This window comes from Haemaphysalis longicornis, unplaced genomic scaffold, assembly GCF_048455015.1.
Source record: "Haemaphysalis longicornis isolate Haplotype H1 unplaced genomic scaffold, Haemaphysalis longicornis Haplotype H1 scaffold_10, whole genome shotgun sequence".
Lineage (NCBI taxonomy): Eukaryota > Metazoa > Arthropoda > Arachnida > Ixodida > Ixodidae > Haemaphysalis > Haemaphysalis longicornis.
The window spans coordinates 97,429,379-97,456,642 of NW_027526204.1; the positions used below are offsets into that span (position 1 = coordinate 97,429,379).

The 27,264-nt window shown below is 45.9% G+C and overlaps 1 protein-coding gene and 1 long non-coding RNA gene across 2 annotated transcripts; both read left to right on the forward strand.

Moving 5' to 3' along the window:
- The first annotated feature begins 252 nt into the window (after positions 1 to 252).
- LOC144157847 (uncharacterized) lies at positions 253 to 4,312 on the forward strand. Its single transcript, XR_013319889.1, has 3 exons — positions 253 to 379; positions 1,806 to 1,877; positions 4,068 to 4,312. It is a non-coding gene; the product is annotated as an uncharacterized LOC144157847 (long non-coding RNA).
- A 1,640-nt stretch (positions 4,313 to 5,952) lies between these two features.
- On the forward strand, positions 5,953 to 27,264 carry LOC144157848 (A disintegrin and metalloproteinase with thrombospondin motifs like). Its single transcript, XM_077688580.1, has 6 exons — positions 5,953 to 5,994; positions 9,592 to 9,703; positions 12,148 to 12,291; positions 18,338 to 18,485; positions 23,679 to 23,783; positions 27,130 to 27,264. The coding sequence occupies exons 2-6, from the start codon at positions 9,627 to 9,629 to the stop codon at positions 27,190 to 27,192; spliced, it is 537 nt and encodes a 178-aa protein (XP_077544706.1). The 5' UTR covers positions 5,953 to 5,994; positions 9,592 to 9,626; the 3' UTR covers positions 27,193 to 27,264.

The following is a 27,264-nucleotide window of genomic DNA, read 5'->3' on the forward strand; positions in this document are numbered from 1 at the left end:
ACTTTGTTGTCTTTGGAAATTCATTATTCACAAAGATAGAAATAGCCTGTACGAATAGTGAACTGATATAAATAAGAGCAAAAAAACACATTTTAATCTAGGCCCGAATCGAAGTTTGTAAGTAGCTTGCACCAACGACGCGAAAGGTTACCAGGATGGTTTGCTTTTTAGAAGACAATACTGAAATGAAAAAGTTTGTAATATTCCGTGCTTAAAAATTGTGCACCCGTGTACACCCTTCCATTCAGGGAGTGATGATGACGTCATCCGGAACAAACCTTTCGAAATTGAGGTGCACTGTGTGATTGACTCTGTACTGGGTCAAGTTTACAGTTTCTCGAGGATGCTTGCAAGATACGTCTGTATCCTGGTCAATGTCGTAAGTTTTTTTTTACGATTTCTTGTTCAATCTTCTACGCGAGTCGTCTTGGATAGGAAAAGTTAAGGAGAGCCCCAACTGGCACTTTCCAGTATTAAGCCACGCTTACGTAATGTAACGTGAAACAGTCACACGTTTCACGCTGTGTTGATACGTCCTTCGCAGCGGCGGCGGCGAGAACAATGCAGCCACGTCTCGACGTAAAGTTCCGCCACAACGCGCGCACGCCGCTGCTCTAGCCCGGCCCTGGGCGCACTCACACGGTTGCATTGAGGAGAAGAGGGGTGCCTGATCTGGGGGCCGTTCGCACAACATCGCCTAGGAACAGGTGCTTGGCTACAGATATAGCGGTGCACACTTGGTTGCCTGCATGCATTCCGCGCATTGAATACCGGCTATAAAATTTATTGTCTGTTTGCCTGTCTGTTCCTTCCTTCCTTCCTTCCTTCCTTCCTTCCTTCCTTCCTTCCTTCCTTCCTTCATTCCTTCCTTCCTTCCTTCCTTCCTTCCTTCCTTCCTTCCTTCCTTCCTTCCTTCTTTCCTTCCTTCCTGCAATCTTCATTTCCTCTCCCTTTTTTTCTCCCTGGTGCTCCTCTCTGCTCGCAAGGTTCTCTCCTGCCGCTCTTAGTGTACCAGTGTCTGGAGACGATCTTTCGTATACTATACAACTAAATAATGTGGCTACGCTAAACTATTGCACGTCCTTTTCACGCAAGCTCTTACCATGGTCTCTACACGCTTGCAGCATTGACCCTTCCTCCGCTCCTTCTTTGCTGGCTGGTTTGCAACTCAATTTTCGCATAGGCTTATAAAGTAAAAAAAATTCAATCACTAAGAAAATTACGAAAATTTTCCAAAGTATGAGACACCTGTTCCTTAACAGGCGCTATAGCTCGTTGTTGTTTCACGTGTTTCTTTTATACAATATACAATCGGAGCTAGCTTACCGAAGTCGTTATTTTGCTTCGATGACGGATGCTGGAATACCTATCACTGGGACTGTACAAGGCGCAGGTCTTATTCATCAATTGCTGTATTAGTTGAGGAAAGCTGCATAATTTTTTTTCGCTTGTTTGGATACTAAATGTGAATTGTTTCCCGGCAAATTCCCGCCTTACGCTGTTGGTAAATCTCACTGGCACAGAATGTTGCTGTTATTTTGAGGAAGTCAAAGCCGCATTATGGTCAATTGTGAGCGATACAAAATGAAGGTGGTCACATGCGCGCCTTGCAGCTTCTGCAGCAGTTATGATTACCACGCTTGTTCAAGAAAAGTTTACGCTAAAATGTTACATGATGTTGCACTCACGATTGCGAGAAGTTTTGTGGTTTGGTAATACCCCTATTTGACAATACCGGCGGGCCGATATCCTATTTTCAGTGACTTGAAAATCGACGTTCATTATCTAAATATCCTTACCCACAGGTTAATTTGAAGATTAAGCGATTGAAAAAGCATACAATGAGTGTCCGCCTAGTGGGGATCCGATACAATACTGTGAGTACAGAATAATATTCAATCGGTTTTTTCAAACACCACCATTATATGTGGCTGCCGGTTTTCATTTTTGTTTTCGGTCATGCTTAAACGCAAGTGCAAACTTGAGAGGCTGAGGCCGCGAAAAAATGGGGGTATACTTTTATTTGGTGCGGAAGATAAGACAATTAGTTTCCAATGTGTGAATGTGCTTTAGTGTGATGGCAAAGTCACTTCTTTTAATGAAAACCAACTGAATAAGTGGATTCATGCTTTATTAAAGGGACCCTGCAACACTTCTTGTGGCCACAAAAAAAAATCGGCCACAAAATAAAAACTTCATTTATTTTTAACTTATTTTTACACAAGTACACGATCACGAAGCGAGCTGCCACCCCCAAAACAAGTATAAAAAACAATATCTTTCACATACCGCTGTGACGTCCCCAAATCTGGCTGGTAACACCTGCGGCTATCAGCAGGCCGCGCAGCATGTATCGAAAACCAATCGTTCGTGCGTTGTTGTTAACACTTTTTAAATCTGTACAGGGGAGATTAAAAGAAATGCGAACAACGGAGCGCACAGCCTCCGATGCATTATGCACGGTGTGGCTGCAAAGTCGGTAAAATGCACGCAGGAGGAGTTCTTCTATCGTGCTTGAGAGTGTGGCCTATTTTTAGTTGAAATGCTTGATCAAGGTGCGACACTCCTCGTTTACTTCGATGGTCATTTTTACGCTCTGTCACTACTGAACAGTGTGGGTTTGAAGGGCATAGTGCAAGTTCAATCAGCTTTCCTGCGCGCTGCGGTCTAGACTATAGTAGATAACAGGCAGACTGGCAAGGGGCTGGCTTGCAGAAGCATGGGCATTCACAAAAAAGGGAGAGGAATAGGGCGAACATTTAGCATTTGGGGGGGGGGGGGGGACTCCAGACGCGCAGCACGTATCAGCCGAGCAACTGTCCTGAACAGGCGAAGTTCTGTTTAAGCAACCAACGCTAGACACTTAGGTACTGGGTAATTTCTTCGCCTTAGTAAAAGCGGCTTGTCGCCGTACCACTTTCGTCAAAAATCGCACCTATGTTCAATATTCTGTGTCGACAGATCTTCACTGGTCTTCCACCTTAAAAAAGTGTAATGGCTCATAATTTTCCCTGTTGAGAGTTCAATGGCTGCTACGCGCACCCGAAAACTAACACTACGAAATCCAGAGAGCGTGTAACAACACCCTTTTCTACCTGTGCGTCTGTAATGCGATCCCCACAATGCGTGGATGCGTTTCTAGCCGGGTGCAGCAAAGAAAAGAAATATGATTATTCCTAAAGCCGCTATAGAAAACAGGATAGTAAGGCCATATTGGACTACTCGTCACATTTTTGTTTGGTGAAGACAGTGCTCGAGCATAAACACTCGGCGCACGTGTTGGTCTACCCTGGCTTCTGATGAAAGCAAAGCTTTTTAGCTAAAGCCACTTAAAAGAACATAGGGCTTACAGTACAGAAGGTTGTATTCCTTCTTTCCCTCCTCCTTACGGCAAGCGCTTCAATTCTGAATGCTGGTGCGTCAGCAAGCGAGCCCCATGCCAGCATGTCTTTTATATACTCTAAGTAGTAGCCAGGAGCGTAGCAGGCTGATTGCAGCTAGAATGATGCCCTTCAGCCATCATCTTGCTCAGTGGCGGCGGCGCGTGAAGAGGCGCCTCAAAATAAGTGACCAGCATCGTTTCCTGATCAAGCATTTTCTATGACAGTAGGCCGCATTCTCAAACGCTCTCGGGGAACTGTGCATGCCCACGATTTACTGATTTAGCAGCCATATAGTGTAACATCCGTCGGAGGGTGTGCGTTGTGTTGTTTGAATATTTTTAATCCTCTTGTACGTCCTTGTTCCGCTACGTTAGTAATCCTGTCTTATTACGGAACATTTCACGGAGTTATCTTTTCATAATTACGGATACACAATTTTCTGGAGAAAACATTCAGTCTTGAAATTTCGAGAAATAAAATACTGTATCTTTGCAACTAGAACCTGTTATACACAATTAAACACGAAAGAGACAACAGCTATCCCTATTATAAAAGATATGACACCTGACACAGTATAGCTACAGTGTAAATATTGCAGTACGTTGTTATATGTAGTGTTTGAATTATAGAAAGAAACGGTTTACGGCATTCATAGCAACATGTACATTGCTGGTTTGCGCACAGGAGAAAACAGAGGATGAAAAGGTTTTGGTGCTGAAAGAGGAAGAGGTTGATATCAGCGCTACACTGCAAAAGTTTGGCTCTCACGTCGAGAATGATCCATTCTTAGATCAAGCTGACATGGTAATCCTACTCACAGGGTTTGTATAATTCGGTCCTTGATTTTTTTGTCTATTACAATACCACACCATCTGTTATGCCACGTAGGCGTAAAACGCAGCTTACTTCTTGGTACCGCTATTCAGCACATTTATTCCTCAAGTCGTAAAGTAACTTCGTCTAATTCCACGTTGGACGTTATGTGCCCAGAGTCTCATAGCCCATTAATTTAACGTCTTCTAGTCAAGGAAGAGTGCATACTTTCTCTAAGTCACCTTACTCAGAAGGGGGTGCGGAAGGTCGCCTTATTCATTGCATTTCATCGTGGAAGACCTCCCAGCTCTAACAAATCTGCACAGGGGTGGGGAATTCAAACATGCCTCAGTGGCACGCTCCAAGGCGAGGAACAGAATTATCTCCACGACGTTTTTCCCGGGAGAAACGTTTTGCAGGCATCTATACCCGCCAAACTGTGACAAAAGTGACGTGAATTACTCCCCATGCGATCAAAATTGAGCACATTACTTAGAACGGGGTGTTCAAAACGTGTTGAAGAGACAGGCCGGCACATGGTGTGGGTCTTGATTATGAGCAGTACACCGGTCCATTTCGCCTACTGGGTGGTCAGACCCTTTAGGATAGTCGCCTCCGGCCCGATATCGATCGCCCGCTTACGAGTCCACAGCGTGTGCGCACTTGCAGCGCGATTCTCGCAAAGAGGAGAAATCGAGCAGTAGCTCTCAGAGCAAATGTACGAATTCTACATCCAGGACCTTTCACTTTCCGGTCGTACGAGGCCGGTTGCCGTTGAAGCGCCTAATTTTTATGCGTGGTACAAGAAGCGAGAGAAACCATCGAATTGCCGTAAATTGTCGCAGCAACGAGCACACGTAACATTAGGCACGGCATGCTCTTCTGGGTTACCTTTGAAACTAGCGATAATTATGCACGCAAGAATTCTGAAGAGCACTCAACTTCGTCCTTTGAGTCATCGTGGTGGGTTCCGAAAGTCGAACTTATTTTATTCCAAGCTAAGGGGGGAAATGTTGCTGTAGTGGGAAGGTTTATTTGAGCAGTTTAGAAATAAAGTAAAGGTGAGCGGCCGCTTTTTAATTCCGAAAACCGGGGGCGAACACTGCTGCCCGGCAGATCAGACGTTCTTGAGTCTCGTGCTCGAGTGTTCTTTTTGCATTTGCCATTGGTGGATGAGTGCGATGTCATGTTTTCCTTGATTGCGTAGAGAAACTGCGAACGATGTTTTTAAGGGGCTTCTGTGGTGGTCGCATTTTTTTAAAACTCAGTGAAGCAAGGTGGATTTCAGTGTGCCTTAGAATAATTGACGCCTATAGGAGAATCCTTTCAGTGCCTTTCCCTTCTGATGCCTCACTTGCTGCTGCAAGTTGAACTTTAGCGGTTTGCCTACTGTATTACCCAAGGGGCATGATTAGGCAATGCTATAAAAAGCCGCGGTAGTACTTCGAGAGCCTTGTTATGAGTAAGCATATTTGCGGGACCTCCACAACCTGTTGCTTTTTTCGTGTTGCCTGACGTAGGCGATGCACTTTATAAGCATAGACAGGCCATATAAAGTATTTTGAAAAGCTCTTTGACAAGACGTTTTATTGAAACACCATTTATTTTATAAAAGGTCATCTAATAAAACGTAGTGTTCCCTATTGATTGGGGCCGGTGCACAATTTTTTGTAAGAACTGCTGCACATATCTGCACATATCTTATGGTCATCTGTCTAATTAAAGCGATCTTCCCTGCTTCATACGACCAGGAGGACAACATCAACATGGAGAACAGGAAAAAAAGAGGAACTCTCAGGTAAATATGAACTCCTCAATTCGCAGCCTTCTCTGAATCGGTTATCAACACAACGCGCAACCACTTTTTCCTCAAGTTGGGGCATCTGGCGTCACTGCAGCTTTGATGGGAAAGAAAAATTGCTGACAAATGTTAAAACACACAGTTTAAAAGGGATAATGGCCCATGGACGAAAGAGAGGAAATGCGAAAATGAGGGGATAGGAGTCGGAACACCCGTGCACCCTTGTCTCTTTTTGAGCGCTATAGTTGTTTGTGTTTGCGTACGTCGTTCAGGAAATCTAGAAGGACTTTTCTCACCTTTTGGGAATATGATGGTAGGGATGATATCCTAAGGTGATCTACTGTGAATGACTAATTGTCCACTTGGCGGAGCTCGGTGGTGAGCATGCTTCTTTTTGACGAATATTGGGGGCAACGATGAAACACATGTTCGATTTTCTATTCCACCCCACAGGAGTCGCAGTGGGCGGTACAAGCCATCCCGATGAGGAAATAATGGGCTTTCAGGAAGGCCACTCCCAACCAGCTTTACGTAGACTGTGATCTAGACGGCCCACACTTAAAATGGCAGTAGAGTAAAGGGTTCTAGTTGTAAAGGCGGGGGGACAAAATTTGGTGCATTCGATTGACATTCCAGAAGTCCCAAAGTCCGGCCACGGTCGGTGACACTGCACACTCCGTTTTGACCTGGATGCCTCATGCTGCTCTGCGTCCTGCACGCAGAATAGGGTGATCTGAAGAGCTGCTCGACAGATACCACAGCTGCTACCATGTAATAGGTCAAGTGACTGAGGTGAACTACGGCATGACCTTCAGCCCTCGTTTCGCATGTTTCATCCCGCCTTCCGCAGACAGACATCGTTCACATTGCCCGCCTTGAAGTATACCGTCTACAACATGCAGTTATACACTGCCACGCACCGAGACGGTGCTTCCACATACGGGGTATTGTGTTACAGGCACTTAATACACCCAGGGCAAATACAATGCGCGATATTCTGCGCCACGCAAGAATCAATGTTTAGTGGGTAATCTGAAGAGGACGTTTACGGTGACGCCAATGTACCTCGCTACCTGCTCAGTGCGATGTTCTTCTCTACTTTTATCTTACGTAAAAACCTACCTGTACCAAAAGTTTGCATGTAACTGCATGTCCACTTCGTAAACACTGCTCTCTAACTTTTAGTAATATACAGCGAAATCTCGTTGATACGCTTTTAACGGGAACGGGAAAATAAAACAACATATGCGAAAATTGTTTTGGCCAAACATCTTAAAAAAAGAAGGAAAATATGCATGCCCCATCAGCAACTCACCTTTATGAAGCAACATTGAAATAACTGCTCAATTTGCGCTGCCCTTCTTTTAAATATCCGTAGTAAATTATTCTAAAACGTACAAAAAGAAGCTGCCTGTATTTGTTGCTTTTGGCAGACACTGTCTTGTACAACAATCCGTGTCGTGCCGTAAATCGGTGAAGGCAGCCTCCGGATGCTTGAAAGTTTTAAATACCCGAGGGCGCGACGTTCTCAACTGCTTCGCATGGGACTGACCCGTCGAAGTTCCCTCCTGTCGCTCTAACTTCCTTGAACCATGTAAGCAGGATGTTTTCCTTTTACTCATCATCGCACCTCGCGTTTGTTTTACACCCGTTCAAAAGCTTGCAACTTCTTTAGAAGTTACTCTTGCTGACCGATAATAGTATTTAGCGTTGACACTGGCAAAGCGAGCTCGCTTGCCAACTCTACGCGCGCCCTCTTCGTGTTCTCTTCGAATTGGCCTACAATTTTCGCTTGTGCCTTGCACTTCTTTGACGTTGTCAAAGCGTGTAAATACGGCCGCGCATAGCCCCAAGGCAAAAAAAATTCACAGCATACCCACGGGGTGAACGATGATGAGTGGGCGAAGCTCCTGAGGGGAAATCATCGGTAAAACCGTGACTCTTCAGTGAAAGTTCGCCCACTACATCTGTGTCCGAACGTAACGTCTAGAAAGTCTCGCTTAAACCGCGCGTCGGCACCTTGGGGCTGAGCTCGCCTGATGCGTTTTGCAGACGCCTCACGAGCTCTCACTGCATCGGGGTCTGCCTGCCGATACGCGCGCTTTCTCGCCGCTTCCCGTTCTCTGACGTTTTTGAGTGCCTCTTCGCGCCGCAGCCGTGCCGCTTCGCGTACGGAGGGTCCTCGCGCCGTTGCCGTGACGCTTGGGCCTCTCGTTCTCGAACGCTGGGATCTTGGCGGCGTCGTCGCGCAGCCAGACGATACGCTTCGGACTCCCGCTCTCGTACGGCAGGATCTTGGCGGCGGCGTCGCGCAGCTTCACGGAGCGCTTCTGCCTCGCGGGCTCGCACATCTGCAGCCTTATCCATCGGGCGACTCCGAGCGCGCGCCAACAGCGAACGGATTTTATTACAACGCTCCCCGCCATCTAGTAAACAGTCCAAGAACTAAACTAGAGGTAGCCACGCCATCTAGTAAACAATCCAAGCGCATGTTTTCATCATATACAAGTACCGCCGTCTAGTAAACAATCCAAGAACTAAACTAGAGGTAGCCACGCCATCTAGTAAACAATCCAAGAACTAAACTAGAGGTGGCTACATACATACGTCGAAGATGGACAGACCCACGCCTTAAGGAGCTTCGCCCCTAAAAGATAAAAAATCACGGTGCGGGAAGCACGGTCCAAAGAGAAGTCGAGAAGGGAAGTCGCGCCTGCCGGGAGCATTGAGCGCGTTCTTCCTTGATTATGCTACGATTTGCTATCATAGCGGGGTGCATCGCTTGACTTATCGTCAGCCTTGCGCGGAACGGCCACGCATTGCAGTAATGTTTTTGTCGCAACACCGGTGCTTCAGCACGGTCGGCGTCTCTGCAACGTGCCGGTCGTTGCGCGTTGGAATGCGGTTTGCGCGCGTATACCGAAGAATAAACGTAAGATAACTAGAAATGTCAGTCGAGATCCGCTTTCGCTATCATATTATCCAATTTTCGGCAAAAATGCGATCGTAATAAACGCATGAGAATGCATTTTTCTAAGGAACGCTGCCGGAATTGAATAGAAAAAGATATTAGGCCGAAAAACGTAATACGCCGAATCGTATCAACGAGATTCCACTGTATAATCATGCAGAGCACCTTTCGCGTGGCTATGTTACAGATGTCTTTGAGCGAAATTTGCAACTACGTTCATTTAAAATTTGTGAGCGCTTTTTTGAGGTGATCACACACCAACAACCAAGGAATGTTTTCTGTGGATTTCCTGTACCCACTTGACAATATATCGTCTCAATTTCTGTAGTGCATGTACTGAACGAAAACTGCTTGTAAAGTTTTATAGTTGTCGTTAAAGTGGCACTTGGGTATTTGAGTAGCTACGAAGGCCGACGGCGACATTTTGGCCTAGTTTTACAGATTATACATGCGCAGTTGGTTCGGGGTCATGAACTAGGTCTGAGAAAAGCTTAAATCCATTTTATTTTAATATTTTTATCTAGCACGTCTTGGAGATTTCAGTTAGCTTCTTCGGTCGTTCCGTGATGCTTATGAAATCTTTGGGTGCATCTCCATCGTGCATATTTTTAACCATCTTGCAGGATTGGCTTACCAAGGCGCTGTATGCAAGGACAGAATGAAGGTGGCCGTTGTTAAAGATATCGGCGGCGCTTACATGGGCAGCAATAACATGGCACACGAAATGGGACATCTGTATGTACTATGTCTTCATGTCGTACTTTTCAAAGTTTAGCCGACTGCAATGCACGCATCCAGACGGGGCTCCATTTGCACTGGCGTAGGGCACTCGCTATCAGTGTGTTTCACGTACGTGGCATTTTTTGAATTCGCCAGTTTTAACGAATGAGGAAGGGGTGGATCTGTCAGCGGCATGAAATTATCCAACAAGCAGTGCCAGGGTTAATTGGAAGGAAGGGCATGAATAAAAAGCGGTATCACAGACTCGAGAAAATTTCAAAGCTTTGAACTGGAAACAGATAAAGATGCTCGTGTCTTTCGTTAGTTCAACGTTCGCAAACTACTACAGACACGACCACCATGACTTACTGTGGTTAAACCGTCCACATGGATAATTAGTTTGAGCGAATATGCCGAACAACGTATACGTACTGTTGTGTTACAGCACGTGTATGAATGTCTGGTGCGTAACATATGACAGAATAAAGAAGTGCTGAAGTAATTTAATGATAAAAGCGCAGCTGCTGGGTCTTCATAAAATAGCGGAGACGTCAAAACTCCTGTTATTAACAACTTTTAAAATTCTTACGCACCAGCTGACTCCGTTGACCCGAAAAATCGTTATGCCTAACGTCGCGCTGTTACATTTTCTTCCGTAGCCTCGTCCCTCTCAAGTGCGCTAAGCCAGCGCACGCGTGCGTTCGCAGCAAATGGGGGTGTCACATCCGCGCTTACGGGCGTTCGCAGCTAATGCATACCCGCCTTCGGAGCCAGTGCGGCCGCCATGCCGGCGCAATTTCACATTTGCAGCAAATGGAAATTTTGATGTCGTGTGCTTGGCTCCTGTTTCCAAATGCGATTTTTTAACATGTTCTTTCTACGGGAATCTATAACTGAGCTAAGCTTGACGCATGCTCTGGCATTAAAACTCCGCACTTCCTTTACGTGACGGCATAATGGATGCACGTACACAGAGACTGGCCCAGCATTACAAGACCTTTCCCTTAGGCTTATGGTTATTTGCAAAGTTTTGTCAGCTTTTCTGAATGACGTGTTGCTGAAATCCTTTAGCACGCGTTGTTTATGGGCTCTTAAATATTCAGCTCAACACTTCCCTACGATCATTCACAGTAAACACTTCTCTCGTTACAAAGTATCGTAGGCGAGAAGTATCAGAACTCTAAAATCACATCCGGGTTCTAATACATACAGATGTCAACGCACAGCTGGTGGCCTTGTATACGACGTAGTCAAAAGTTGCAATTATTGCAACTAACGCATCGATTGCAATGCGACGCTGGGCTGCCGCGCGTCTTCGTGACTGTAAAGAGCAATGACGTTATGCGTGTTTAAATGTGGATTCTTAAAGCTCAGCACTAACGTAAAATTGCAAAGCTCGTAAATCTCTTGTCCCGCGAAACAACTACAGTTCCACTAGTTTCCTCATGCAGAATGATAACTCAATAAGCGTATTATTTTTACATTTGGCATTGAATATTAAAATAAATATGCATAATTTCGGCAAAGCATGGGCCCATTGGAAGCCCCGTATCCAATGCTTTCACTGAAATTGTTGAGCGTGAAGTGTTAATGTATATGGGAAATTATGAAAATCTAAATGCAGCAGTGAGCAAAATGTAACAGAAAACTGCGCACTGCTGTGTTTCAATTCTGCTAGTAAATTCTGTTTCGCGCCATTAAGAGCATATTTCAAGACAGAAGTACACAAATAAGCCACTGTTGACTGCGGCACACGCATAATTTATGGAACGTCAGATAGTGCTGTGCGACCCGCAACTCTATTTAGCAATGAGGAAGCCAAGTGGTAGTTGTCATCAAATTTAAACTCAAACTGACGCCTTTAACCGTGGAGTGGCAATTAACTTTATTTCGACCAACAATTAGAAATTTTCGGACCCATGACGATGTAAGGTTATTTCTGGCCCAAACTACCTGGACTGCCACTGCCTGACAGGCGTTTTGACAAGCTGAAGCGGCTAGTTGGAGTCCGGGCTCGTTGGTGCGGCAAAGAAAAACATTCGAGGACACATAAGCACTTCTTATTAGTCGCCAACGCGCAAGCACTAATCTCCGACTGAACGCCGCTGAGTGTTCAAATGAACGACCATTGCGTTCTGCGCCATGCCACGCACCGTAGTTCGCAAGCTTCACATGAGTGTTAGCAAAAACAGACCCTACGTTTACTGTTAGCTCTCGTTATAACTGAATCGCTTGAATGGAAAACTCACTTTATTCGGAGTCTGTCATGGCTCCCCACTTCACTGTAAGCGGAGCACATAAAAACGTTGATAAACACGGTATCGCCTGTAATGAAGCCAGTTTCCCGTACCGAGGACTTTTTTAAGCGAGAGTTTATACTCTATGTGGTTTTAGGCGGCGTGTTACTGGTCAGTGCAGTAGAAATCCTAGTTATTTAACCATGGATATTCTTTTTTCAGACTTGGTTCCCCTCATGACGGACCCGACAATTGGAGGTTTCCTGACTGTGCCGAAGACGGCGGAATAATGTCACCAAACCTTGAAGCCAAAGCTGCTCATTCATTCTCTACGTGTTCCGAGGACTCCATCGCAAATTTTCTCGAGTATGTTGTGGAGATCAGATCAAGGGCTATGTGACAATTCTGGCCTGGCTTCGAAATAGTCCCTTCATCATTAATTCGCGTTAGCTGCAGTAAATGTAACTGAAGCTCCGCTTAGATAAACGTAGTAACGTTTGAAACGTTTACGAGTATACTTGAAGTGCACTTCAAATACGCTTCCTATTTTGTAGATATATAACAAATGCAGTAAAAATGTATTTCTCAAATTTTGCTAAGAATTGAAAATGCCTTTATAAAAATGTGGGAGCAAACATTGCTTATAAATACTCTCCAAATGAATTGAAAATGCACAGAATCACACCAATGTACGCTTAAGGTATTCAAAATATATTGAAAATGCATTTTGTTCCCGCAAAATGAACACGGTGCAATTTCACTGTGAATATAGTCCAAATACAATTATCTAAATATATTTGTAGCAGCACTCTAAGAATATCTTAAAAATATGCTGAACCAAATGAAAAACTACGAATACGTCCGAAATATATCTAAACTGCCTTTTATGTTTGGGGAATGAGCATGGCAAAAATACGCCATAAATACAACAAAAATGTACAATGAAATTACGTTTTAAATATATTAAAATCTCTGCAAAAATGCATCTGGAGTACAATACAGGCGCCGATTTAGGGGATAAGTCTTAAGATAGACCTAAAGCCCCTCAAAAATTCCCCTTAAAATACATTTTAAATGAAAAAAAAATCTGCCATATTTTTGCCATCAGAGTTGAATAATTATACAATTGGAGCAACTGAGGGACAGATTTTCGCTCAGTGCACATTCTAAGGCGGGCGTACAAATAAAGTCTCAAGTATTGTAGAGAAACTGTGCGAAAAAATATGTAAGCGGCGGGGTTTCAGCGCATTCCGCAAAGCAAGAACACCTAATTCAACAATTATGTATGAAGAAAATTACAAATAGCAAGACCTGTTATGGCGGCATCGCTGTAGAAGGGTCTAACATTACCGTTTTCTGAAGCATAGGGGCCTGGGATGGTAAAACATCGGCTTTGCTTGCGAGTGCGAGCAGCTGGGCGCCGCTCACGACCACTCACTACATTCATCGAGATCACCGGCAGATCACGCGCGATCACCCCATTCGCGAGATCACGCGCGAGATCACTCTGCGCGCGTTTAGCAGTGACCGGTACGTGCGGCGCGAGAAATGGTGGCGCTGCGCAACCCACTTTATTACTCGTCTCCACTCGCCACGTTTCCTTGGTCTGACTAGCGGTGTCACAAGTTTTGGAACTATTCTACGGGCGGTCGTCCTGCGGACGCGGGCTCTGCTTGGACGGCCCGTCGCAGCGGCGTTTGTCTCGGGATTGGTGTTTAGCCAAAGGTAAGCATGATCTTCCGGCTATTTGCTGATCAAGTGTCGACAATTACTCGACGTGTTTTTGCCTTGCTACAGAAAGAGTGTAAACGCCCCTTACAAAACCCGTACGTGGTTGCTAGACTTAACTCCGCTTGCGAGCAAGATGTCGTACCGTAAGCATTCCGTGCAAAGCAATGTGCTCACAAACTGACGACAGCGAGAGCACGTAAAATAAATGTCCCATTTTAGTGACTTTCATTTCACGCCTATTTTTATCTCGGTTCCTGCCAGTGGCGAGGGGACGGACATTCTTTTACGCAGAGTCTGTTGCTATGTGTTTCGTTGTATATAGAGTTATTCCATCCTAAGCTTATTGAGAACTTACACTTGGATGAAACAGAAAATTGACAAGGACTCTTGTAGTGAAGCATGTTCATAGAAAGTTAGCCATCCGCGTTGACGCTATGTAAAAAATTTGCACAGCGTATTCAGAAATGCAGTTTTTGTCTGTATCTTTTTCTCGTCTTTCGCGCAAATTTTCATCTCCGTGTAATCTCCAAACACAACCACCTTTCCCCACCCTCCTCCACGCCAGCCCTTATTTATAATGTTCCTAAAATCGAAATCCTACATGACAATATAAAATATAAAATAAATGTAAATTATTTTACATCCTTCGGAGTGGCATTGTTTGCGTATGACATATTTTTTTCTGCTTTCATTTGAATTGGCAGGTATAAAAGGCGTGTCCTTGAAGAACGTTGGTACAGCTAGGGAAAAGGCCTGACTAATATATCACGCACGTGGCTTTAAAGGGGCCATGAAGAAAAAAACACAAGTTTGGTTCAATCAAAAGATTGCCTCGTTAGATCATACTGACACCAGTTTTAACGTATACTTCGCTCAAATAAGCTGTATAATAAGAAAAAAGGGAATGGCTATGCGACCCACTGGCTCACTTCCCGCAACAGAACCTATGATAACATATGTCCCCAGAGGTGCATTGGCGGAGGCCGGCAAAAGCAAACGCACATTAGGCAATAGCTTGCCGAACAAGCTATTTGCGCTTAAATTAAGGGCACATTTTTTTTAAAACAGTCAGAATGGTGGGAGAAACAGTGGAAGTCACGAAAGCACACGTAAACATAGAAGTACCGATGCGCACTGCTGTTGGTACTGCGCGCACTATGCTCGGTTTCGTTGCACAGGACTGTGGGGCTTTGGGGTTGTATCCTGCAGACGACACTGGCTGATTGACGCAGGCAGCGGTGTCTTACGTGACCATATTTGTCGAGCGAGCACCATGTTTCACGAAACGAATATTTTTCCCCGAACACAAACAAGCCAGGTTTTAATACGGTCGAAAACAAACAAAAGGGAGAAAACGGCTTCCCGCGGTATGGTGGCGCCATTTAGGTTCACTAACGGTAAACAAGGCTTCGGAATCGTCTGCAGAGCAGTCGGTTCCTGTGACATTGCAGACCACGAAAACACGATTTAGCAGGAAAATTTAAATTTTTATGTAAATTATTTCGTTTCTCTCGGTGAACAAAACATCGTTTGTAACTAACAAATGCTGGGGGCACTACAATACACGAAATATTTCGAATAAAACAAATTTGTAGTTTGTCTTCAGTGTTTCAATCAGTTTTTTTCTTGTTTTCTTTTTGTTTCACTCCAGGTGCTGGCAATCTTATCCGCATAGGGGATTCCGATACGGGGGGGGAGTCAACTGTATAATGCTGCATCTACGCTGGGTACAGAGGCGGCTGAAGGGGATTCATTCCATGCTGATAATTTTGCAATGGCGAAATGGGGCGCTCGGTTTTGTTCGCAATAAACAAATTTCAATATCCCAGTCTACGTGCACACGTGTTGTTCTTTTGAGTCGTTTTCTGGCTCCAATCAGTGCAGCGGCTGACATTACCGAGCATATCTTTTTAGAAACTACAAAAGTACAATTCTTGAAAATACAGAACAAAATTTATTGGCTTGAACATAACGAATCCCCCTGAGACACATTGCAATAGTATTTCATCAATATATTAACAGTTTTGCTTTTTTTTCCATGCCAGAGGCGGACTGCGGTGTCTTTTAAAGGCAAAAGCCGGCACAAGAGAGGGTGCTGGCTGTTCCTTTAAACACGACACCCGCCGAAAAGGTACGGGCGAGATCTCGCTGCGGCCGTCCCCGGAACGAGGGCCTCACGTTCGGTTACTGAGCTGTTCCACTGGAAGACAGGGCGAAGACAGCTGGAAAAGGCGATCGCACAGTTGTGGCCGCATCTGTTGTGTGCAAGCAGTTATCAATGTTCCGGCCGCCTGCGTCCGTGCGCAGACCCGTGGGGTAGAATTGTCGTAGCTGGGAGTGATTGGGAGTGTGGTTAGCCAGGCAACGACTTCGGTGAATCTTTCGGCTTGCAGACCTCCCCAAGTGAAAGAAACATTTGTTTTACTGGTCACACAATATCGGCAAAGTTCTTAATAAAGAGCTGACATTAGGAGCAGAGCCCAATGAATCTCCGGACACCTTTTGTAACGGGAGGCAGAAGACACTCCTTTCCTGCATGAGATTTAGCTGGGTCGCGTTGTACACCGACTGGGTGGTGAGATCGCCAATGATGGGAACGTAGGAGCGTCCGACATGACACTTAATCCTCAGGTTGAACGCCGCCGTTACGGGAGACCTCAAGAACTGCTTAGGGACGCTGATACTGACTTTCAAGTGTCGGCAGAAAAATGCTAACACCGTCGATGCAGCATAAGCAGGTGTACCACTAAGACCATTGAATAGCCTATTCATGCGCGCAAACGAGCCTGGCGCATGGCGTAAGCCAAATGGCATTACGTTAAATCGATCAAATCCATCAGGGGTAATAAAACCGGTGTTGTCTCTGTCCATATAGTAACAGCAATTGGCCTACACCCGGTACGCAAGTGTATAAACGAAAAATATCGGGCACCAAGCAAGAAATTAACAGCATCGTGGTTAAGGGCCAAGTGACATGCGTCTTTTAGGGCGAAAGCTCAGTTGCCCCATTCTACGAAAAACCTACCTCGTCGTTAGTCGCTGTTGCCCGGTTAATAAAATGGCCGCTGGTATCTTAGGTTGTCATACCTGCTTTCTTTTTAAGTTGTTCCTATGAATGGTTAATATTGGACGAGCTAAACACATAAACAAGCCACTGTATCGCAACATCAATGCCGTATGTCGGAACCATGATTGCGTTTTTAGCAAGCGATCACTAGGTGTCCTACGTCGTAAATTGCCTGTGTAATTCCATGGAAATATGAAATCTGCCTATCGAGGCCGTAGAGCGACAGAATTCTGCCGGAGCAAGAACAAATGCTGTGGAAACATTGCAGTTTTGGATCGGGAAGTGTTCAAATCAAGGTGATAAAGAAAGAACGCCGCGGAAGAAAAAGGACCGTAGAGTGAGACAACGCCTTAGGGAATTGGATCGGGAAGTGTTCAAATCAAGGTGATAAAGAAAGAACGCCGCGGAAGCAAAAGGACCGTAGAGTGAGACAACGCCTTAGGGAATTGGCCATGCTATGCACAACGCCTGTTGTGTGGGCGCGTGGAGAGCGCAGTAGCTGCAGAGGATGCGAACAGTACTATAATAGTACAGAGGAAGTAAAGGCGTATATAGCCGTGCTTCTGGTTATATGGCCCTTGCATTATGTTGCCCATATTAATTTTATTGCTATGTCATAGCACAGATATTTTACATGCCAAATAATGTAATACTGATGCTCAGGTTGATGCTCGTCATTCTGAACAATGCTCACAGCGCCAAGTGCGAGAGCCCCCACTAACCCTGAATTCAAGGCTTAATCAAGTAAAAAAAGTGAAATAAACAACGAATAACGAAGCTATGCTCCCCCGATTTGACTCTTCCCAGTCAAAATAACCTATTTAAATGACTTTCGTTCTGTAGGGGAAACTGTGCATTTTGTGCGTCATTAGTGTTTGGTAAGGAATATGAAAATGCAAAATTGTGGTGTACTGCATGGCCTTTTATGACTTTAAATGCAAGAAGTCAATGGGGATTTCCTGAAACACCATGGTATAAGTGAAGTACATTTGAGGCAGCGTCTCTCCCAAGGTGTGGAAGATCGTCTCCCAGAGCTCGTATTTATATTGATACGTCACCATGGGTGTTCTGGAGTGTATTTTGACATTTAGGAATAGGTACTGCGACAAAATATTGTTAACGTGGTCGTTGGTGATCACACATGTGACACAAGGCTTAATAAATCTATTCGCGGAAGGAATATGTCAGATTGAATATTTTTGTTGTTGCACTCTATTTGCTCGAATACCTGAGAGAGGCCTCGTCAGGAGACGCACGAGTCTCCTTTTGCCACGTTTCGGGTACCTAACTACATGTATGTATTTATGTCCGAAATAAATTGAAATTGAAACTGCTTTTGAAAACTACGACAATGGTGATATGCCATGTTTCATGCAACAATGCCTTCAACGTGCGCTCCACTTAAGGCTAAAGTTAAGCATTTTATAAATTTCGGCACAGCACCAGACGATACCATGGAAGGAGCAATTACCCGCGAATGCGATTAAACAAAAACCACGCCACAGCCTACTAGTTTTCACCATACGTCTCATCTGAAGATTTCCTGTCAAACATTATTTAAAACGACTCACAAAAAGTAAAATGATGTATTTTCTCTGTTGGTGGCCCCTGCAGGAGGATGAGTGACTATGACTACGAAAAGTGCATTGCCGTGAAGCAACCGAATAAGGACTTCCTCTCCGTCCAGATGCACATAGTCCCACCAACCTTGACTGCCGAGGAATACTGTGAGGCAACACAAGGTTCATTACATTATTACTCGGTAAGCTGTTATTTTCCGAAAAACAGCACAGAGTGTACGCAAGCATTATTTTTTAGTCTAGTTCCGTGCTTACTTTGCATCCATCATTGTCTTTATGAAAAAAACTTCTTCCCTACCTTGCTACCTCCTGTCAAGTTTATTTGATGCTCGTACAGATACGAATCAACTTTACGAAAAGCGAGATAAAGCAAGATTATTTTAGCTAAAAAGGGAGTTTAGGCCTAGTCTCAATTCTAACGAACAAAACAGACAAAACATCTTTTGTTGGCTTTAGCAAGGGTTGCTAAAGCCAACAAAAGATTTAAAGGGTTGCTAAAGTTGGCTTTAACCATGCGTCTGCTGTGCACCTCACAGTTGACGCATGGTTAACCTTTGTTGTTCCTAAAAATAACATGGAAACGTTTTCTCAAGGCAACGTACGTGAAGGCGTTGTTCACTGAAATTGAGTAAAAAAAAATAGGGCGAAATGTTTTGCGAATTGTCTACCGATTCATCGGCACTTTTCATCTACTCTGCCACCAACCGAGTGCTGTAAGTTGTGTTCACTACGCTACACAGAATCTTCTCTTGAAAAGCATTTCAACGTGGGTAAGATATATCCGTCCATCATGCGAAGGCGCTAGGGGCGCCTAACAAATACCCATGCAAACCTACCCATACAAACCATACAATAACCATACAATAGCACAAACCTAGTATATCGATTACGTCGTGACTTAACGTTATTAAGCCGAAACTTTCTATGTCTCACTAATGGCGTCGTTCGTCGCGGGAAACGCGGTACAGGATACCCCAGTTCAAAGGGACCCTGCGACCCTAACCATCGACTACTCAGAATGTATTTTGGGTTAAAGTGTATTGTCTCAACTATCTCCACCCGCAAGAATTGTGAATATTCCTTTACTATCACCGAAACTACGCGCGATGAGAAGTTCCCTCTCAACTCGACCGCGGACAACGCGACGAAAGCGGCGCGCTCTCTCCCGGAGAGGGGGGCGGCTCACGGCGTTCTCTTCGTTCGGTGTTCGATATGGCCCCGAAGACATACCGTGGCGCGACCCACGAGTGACGTTATTTGTAGGACACCGGGTTATGCTGTCGTCTGCTAGAACACATTTCCTGTGCTTATGCGACCGCGCGTTTTTTTGTTGTGGCCACCGTGGGCCCCCTCCTCGCGGTTTTGTAGCAAATTACAGAAGAAAGTTGCTACAGACGAAATAATCCCGGCAAGCAATCAACGGGTCGCTTGTTCCCGACGACACCGCCGCGGCTGGGTAGTTGTTACCATCGCCACCGACAGCTCGTACGTAGCCAGCTAAAGCCAAGGACGATACAATTGGTGCCAAGAAAAGTACACTGTTAATTCATTATGAAATACTTGCGACGTGACATATACGCGACTGTGTGTGCAAGAAAACAGACCTTGCAAAAGCGACAGAAACGTGCCGCTCAGTTGCGATCTCACCACGCGTACTGCGCGCATTGCGTGGTAAATGAATGACTACGTGAGACCGGTGAGCGAATTGCTTCGCCGCACAGGCTTAAAAGTGCTGGTACGATCAGCACTTTGGCTTAAGCAGTGCCTATTTCCCCTCCAATGTTTTTTTTTATATTCATACCATGATTTGATTAACGATCACTAGTACTCTGTACTGCTGATATGTTTACTTTTCGCGACAACTTGTCCGCAATGTACGAATGGTATTAACGCGAGTTTTTAACGCCTTCGAGTGGGTTTAGGCTTGGCTATGTTTATTTTTTAATTAAGACCTCTGCAACACGGGATTTTGTCTGTTTACAATGCGCCTGTGCCTTTCTCTAGCATCAAGTACGAGAACTCACGATTGCTCACAGAAGGCGTGGTTGCGTACGAGGCGAAGCACGTCATGGGGTAATGGGGAGTTTAAGAATAGGGGAACCAAGCGTTGGAGGCCCCCAAGATGTTCGTGGAACCCAAAGCAACACGCTTGCGCGCGGCGAGATTTAGAAGAGGGTCTTTCCAACAGCCAGTTCACCGCCGGTTTCGGATGCACGGAGTCCGATGTTGGGAACTTTAGGCTTATCGTCGCGGCAGATATTTCATTGCCGCTATCTTTACAGTCGCGAATGATAGTCCCTAACACAACTTTTCACCACACTGTCACCCCTTTTTTTCGTATGTGGAAGTTTGTATCCGTTGTGACTGCCATTTAAGCCATCGATGATCGAGATACCTGCCACGGCCTCGGCCGATTTTTGCGCGCAGGTATCGCCACCCTTCAGCCGCTTGCCGCACCGTGCGCGAACAGGCCGGCGCCGCGGGGCCCGACATCCGCGGCCGGTCACCGTAGATCGCGGCAGATATTTGAGCATCGCCTTGAAAATAGCGGCTAATGACACTACGCAGCACAATTTTTCACCACACTAACATCCAGTTTCGCGAATGTAGACCTCCTTTTCCGCGATCAGTGTGATTTTAAAAAGCGGCAACAAGGTGTTGCTGTCGCGACCTACGTCGGTTCGAGCCGCCGGCGGCCTTCAGGCACGGCGGACGTGCGTGCGGAGCGTTTCTGCGAACAGTAAACGCTCCATAGTTTCCTCCTTCACCTATGTCTTGAGAACGACAACCGAAATCTACAAATTTAGCTCGGTGATCGTCGTAGCCGAGCTAAATGTTGATCGGGGAAACGAGCCGCAGCTTACGCTTACACCGGTTTCGGTCGCATACGTCCGCATACACCACCTCGCTCAAGTTGTTTGCGGGCAGCCTGCCACGGTTATAATGTTCCCATGAGGTCAAACTACGCTTCACGCACTGATAATGAACTTCAAACGCCGAAAATTAGCACGGAAATACACTCAGGAAACGCGTCCTAAATGAAATGTCACGCGCGGAAAGCCAACAACGCAGCAAGGTTGGAACGGGTATCCTACAAGTGACGTCAAAACGATCGCAGCGCCGGCCTCTCCAGTGGTGGCCCTCTTGGCCAGTTTTCTCCTTTTCTCCGCAACGTGGAGGGGTCTATTTACGGTCTGGGGCCACAAAAAAGCAGGCATGGCTGCCTGCTCGCAAGCGCACGTTCATGCCAGCAGGGAGTTTTTGAAGCAATAAACGTTTGTTGTCGAGTGGTCTGGTTAAAATAGGAGTATTCAGTTCGTCAGTCAAACTCCGCACGCACTCAAAACACAAAAGAAACGCCAAAACTGTGCGTACAGGTTCTGGCATAGAGAGGTTGGTACACAGCGCCGACGATGGCGGATCGTCACAGGCAATGGGAGAAATAAGCCGCAAAGTTGACCAGCGCCAGCCAATAGGAGAGCCATGGCTGCAATAAAATCATTTCGGCCATGGCAGGGGTGCATAACGAGGAAAATTGAAGAGAGCGACGTTGGTTTTTTCGCGTTTTTCAGGGCGATTTGTGCGCTCACCGCCTCACGTGCACGTGTAATATTTGGCTCAGGTATTCGGGGCAGTGTAATCTAAACGTCGCGCAGTTTTACTCGCACTGCTCAAAGAGTGTGGCAGGGTCCCTATGAACATCTGTTTAAAAGACTCATCAATCGCCTTAAGAAAAAAACAAAAACCCGTGCGTGGCTGGAATCGCCCCTGGGTACCTGACGTTATGAATACGGCGTCGGTCCTATAACGCCATTACGACACGGTCGAAGTAGTTAAGATTTTGACTCAGGTAGCATGAGAGAAAGCTTCGTGTTCTAGCCTTCTTTCTCTTAAGAAAGGGGCTTGAATTTTTCGTTGCATCACGTCACAAGATCGTTCCGGAATTTCTTTAGTCTTAAAGGTTTCATTTCGTCTCAGTGTAACTGGTCCCTTTAGAATTTTATGATAGTGGAACATGGTAACCTCGGTTCTGATTATTATATATAGTGTGGTGACGTTTATTGACACCTGCAAACGGTCACGTCGTGAAGTGAGGCAGAGTCCGAGTGGACGTAGGGAACCGGGGCTGAGGTTCGAGCTGTGCGAGGACACACTTCGTCTCCTTCCGAAAGCGCTGCATGGCACATAACCTTATCGCAAGATTGTCCACCAACTGCTATGTTATGACAGGACATAGCCACTGGAAAAGTGTCCATCTTCTAATGTTCAGGTTCTTCGCTACAATAGTATCTTTTCTTTACGTCAAACTAGATTATCCCGCATGCACCGTGTCACCATAGCAGAAGTCGAGAGAATTGTTAGCTTTCATGAGAGAATTGCTTACGGTGCGACGGCACGGGATAAGTGAGCCGAAATTTAGAAAATAAAATTTCAAGAGTGACGCCACAATACCAACCAAGAAGTAATACCTAAAGTTTTTGGCAAGAAATCCTGCGCCTGTTCGCCTAGGTTTGCTTTCCCTAGTCAATTAGATCACCTTTCGATGCTCCCATAACGTTCTTTCTCGACACTCATATAAAAAAAGTTCGCAGACCATCCGGACATTCACCACTCAGTAAGAGTGTCCATGTCTATAACATCATCAACCCGTTGTCTTTAATAACGACACTGCACTGTGCCTCCAACGCACTTTTGGCTTGTCGATAATTCCCTCTGAATCTTCAACACACATGACGCCCTCTTCACTCGTACACACGCGGCTTCAAGAAATAGCAATAAATTTGTAAAAGAGTGGTCTTGACGGAAGTCAGCGAGTATGTAATTGTTGTTAGGGAACAGGTGGACGTAGCCTTCCAGAGAGCGCCGGTAGTTGCTCTGCCCTAGCAACACAAATCTATCTGCGTCCAACCACCACAAGCCCCATATGTTTGTGTTCTTCAAAAACTGGAGGACCAGGCGCGATCTGCCTCGCTTGGAGATCCAGTGCCCGTTCTGAGGATAAAGCATTTTCTTTCAAAGAGGCATGCGTGGCAGCTCCCCTTCGAAGTACGTGACTAAAATTTTTATTAAATAGCTTATAGACGCTTGTTATGTCAGTTACTTGACTTTCCATTAGAAGCGTTGTCAAGCCAAATTCGAGCATTCAAGCCAATCATATTTGGCATGCATATTTTATTTTAAACGTGTTATAATGCTAACTCCACATCACAAAGTACCGGTAAGTCTGTAACAATAACTTTCTTGGCAAGCGCCTCATTTTTCTAAACTTTGCTTATGTATTTGTTTAAAGGAACATCCTGTGTGCGTGTGACGAAATTTCCCAGCGCAAGGAATGCATCGGTAGCACTGAATAACGTTCAGCATTCTTGTTTTAGGATTTCGCAGGCTGCATTATAACTTGCTATCATGGAGGATTTTGGAGTGGATGGCCACGACAAGTATATCCTGCGCCTTACGGCATGCGCTGCGGCGAAGGAATGGTGGGTATAATCCATGCAGTTTTTGTAATCAAGTGATACTGAGCAAGCGGCTTTAACAAAATTTGTACACTCGACAACACCGTTGGTGAACATTTCGGAAAAAAAAATGACTTGAGCATTTACCCCAGCTTTTCGGACATCCATGAAAGGAAGATACAAAGCGAAATAAAAACTGGCAAAGCTTGCACTAGGGCACGAAAGGCTTCAACCATAGCGAAGCTGCAGGATTTATTTCATTCTACGTGAGCACTGACGGAGACATCACCAGGCATTTGTACAAGCTTGAAATTTTTTATTTACCCGCTCTGTTGTCGCTTTGCACTGTGCTAGTAGTAGTCATGGTCATATGCATCGATATCGTCGCGGTTTTCATGCCAAGCAATACATGTGCTGTAGCACTTGACGACAGCTGGGGCGCAGCGGTGGCGCGTGCGTGCACGAGGTATGCGCGGCGTTCCTGAAGTGGCGGTGCGGTTCCGTGGAGCTGGTGTTCCGCCAACTTTGGCGCTGTTGGTTTAGGGGCAACGCTAGGCGCTCCTCGAAATATTCGCGAATTTTTTATTTCTTTTTTATTGGCGACAGCCACTGCGCGAGCCGGGGCGCTCGGCGGTCGCCGCGAGGCACGCGCTCACGAACGCTCAGCATTTTCTTCGTTTTTTAAGTGATAAGCGACCCCAAACCATCCACCGCCGGCGGCGGCGTCGGCGTCCGCAGTGCTCCTCTATAAAGAAACAGCATCCGGCGCCAGGTTTCGATCCGCGGACTTTGCGGCCGCAGCGCGACGCTCTACCGATCAAGCCACGGACGCGACGGTGATATCAGTGTTGACGCGCCTTATATCTTTAACGCATTCAAACTACGTCGTCAGCGGCGTTCGTTGGCGACTCAGCGGCGTTATAGCGGCTTGATAACTGCGTGGTGTACACGTGATACTACAAACCCGATGGAAGAGATGGAAGAGAAGGCGGCGAGGCGGTGGGCTGCGGGGGCCGAGCGCAAGCGCCGCAAGCGGGCCGACAACCGTGCATTCGCACTTTCACATTCTCCCTCTCGGGGAAATGCGGGGGAATTTTTTTAACTACGCGCCCTCCACTACCTCCACGTACAACACCCCGCTGTTAAAAAGGGGTATACCTTAAGAGTCCCCCAAAATTAACCTCATTTGATACACCACTATATACTCGGTTACAACTCAAGAACGGCACCACCTCATGTAGTGCATCACTCCGCCAAAGCGCCGGACCCGGGACGTCAGTGCGCGCGCGTTTTGAAAGGGGTTTGCTATGAATGCGTGATACCGTCTGCCTTGTCTCACGCAGTTTGTTTGTCGTCACTGGAGTCGTTTACAAGCAGATTAGGTCCAAAAAATCACGGGAACGGCTCACGCCATGTTCAAAATATTCCCAGTAACGTACTGCTTGCGCCGCGCGGAGGAACATCCGGCTACGGTGATAAGGCACAGCGGCAACTTCCGGTGCCGTTCTTAAGTTGTCACCGAGTACAGGTATTGGAACTGTACACGTTGGCATTGAACATTTGGGGATGGTGCCGACACGTCATGAACTTTACCTTCGGGCACAAACAGCTTGGGCCTAAGTGGAGGACTAACGCCAAGAGCTACGTTACCATCAATGCGCGCCAGAAGTACGCAGGGACAAATAGGCTCAACAAGCTGTGCACGTGACTGCGTTTAAAGAAACACTTTGATTATGCTTAAAACAACCTACCGCTGTAGGCTTTCTCAGTGTCTTTTGATGTCTAAGAAAACTACAAAGATCAATGTACGACAGCTTCAACAAAATCGGCTGACGGTAACGATATTCCCTTAAGCGAACGCAAATTGAGCGCACGCTACCCTGGCGTTATGTCGCAGTGCGCAGCCGCAGCCGAGCATGTTTCTCGCGGCCTCGGCATACTTCCATCCCCCTGTCGCCATGCTTTCCTCCTCCGCTTTCCTGCTCTCTCTATCTCGCCCATCTTCGGTGTCCTCTTTCTCGCTCTTATAACGAGGCCGACGGCGACACGAAGCCAGAGGACCGGGCGCTTAATAAAGGAGCCATGACGACAAAATACAAGTTTGTTTTGTTCGAAAGATTTTGTGTTTTATAGTGCTCTTAAGGCTTGTCCGGCAGGAAGGGATGCATTATTCAGTGAGAAATTAATCAGTTTAAGTTAAAATTTTGCTGCTCCCGCTAAATCGTGAGTTTTCGGGACGTCAGCAATGAACTTGCGCTGCGTGATTCGGCTGCAGCGCGGCTTGCCGTCAGTCTTCCCAGATCGCGCTACCACACTCATGCACGGATTGTTGTCTGCGGTTGCTTTGCTTTTTGACCGTATTTGCACCTGGCTTGCTTTTGTTACTGCAGAAAGTAATCGTTTCGTGAAACGGAATATCTTCGACAAATAGGGTCACGTAAGACAGCATCGCTTACTCCAATCGGCCAGTGCGCGCAAGACAACTCGAAATTGGCGTACTGATGTGCAGCTAAAACAAGCATTGTGCGCGCAGTTCCCACAACAGTACGCATAGGACCTTCTATGTTTACATTTGCTTTCGTAACTTCCACTGTTTTTGAGCTGCTGAGAACGAGGTCACGGGTTCGATTCCCGGCCGCGGCGGCCGCTTTTCTGATGGAGGCGAAAAGCAAAAACGCCCGGGTGTACGAGATTTCGGCGCACGTTAAAGATCCCCAGGTGGTCAAAATTAATCCGCAACCCTCAACTACGGCGCGCCTCATCGCCTGCGTTGCGTCGGCGCGTTAAACCCTTCAATCAATCAGTCAACTTCCACTGTTTATCCCACCATCGGTCTTACTGCTATAAAAAAAAATGTGTCCTAAATTTAAGCGCGAGTAGCTCGTTATGGAAGCTGATAAGCTCTGCCTAAGTTGCGGTTGCTTTCGCCGGCCTCTTCCAGTCGCAGAGCTGGGTGGTATGACATAATAGGTTCTGTTGCGGGAAATGAGCTAGTGGGTCACATGGCCATTCCTTTTTTTCTAATTATGTAGCTTATTTGAGCGAAGTGTGTTTTAAGATTGGTCTCAGTATTATTCTAACAAGACAATCTTTCGAAAGAACGAAACTTGTATTTGGTCCTAATGGCTCCTTTAAGAACTGCGCTCTAAAATTTTTATTCAACACAAATTTACGCGGTCAGTTTAAGTATCACGGAACAGCGCAATGCCATCATAAGTGAAGCAATGCGGTTGCTTGCTGATGCTACGTGATTTACCTGAGCGTTGTGTACAATGAACTTCTTTCAGATTTTTAAGCAGGTCTTAGCGAGTTGCCAATAAATTTGCATTTCCGAAAGCAAAGCGAGTCATTCTGAGTTTTTATTTTCCAGATGTGCCTCTACGGGGAGTGCGTTTCTTGTGACCAGTATACGCCATCTTGGTATGATTGTTAAGCGGGGCCCCAAAGAATTGTGACAACCATCATGAATTAGTTTCTAACTTTCGACTAATGAACAAGTAAGCCG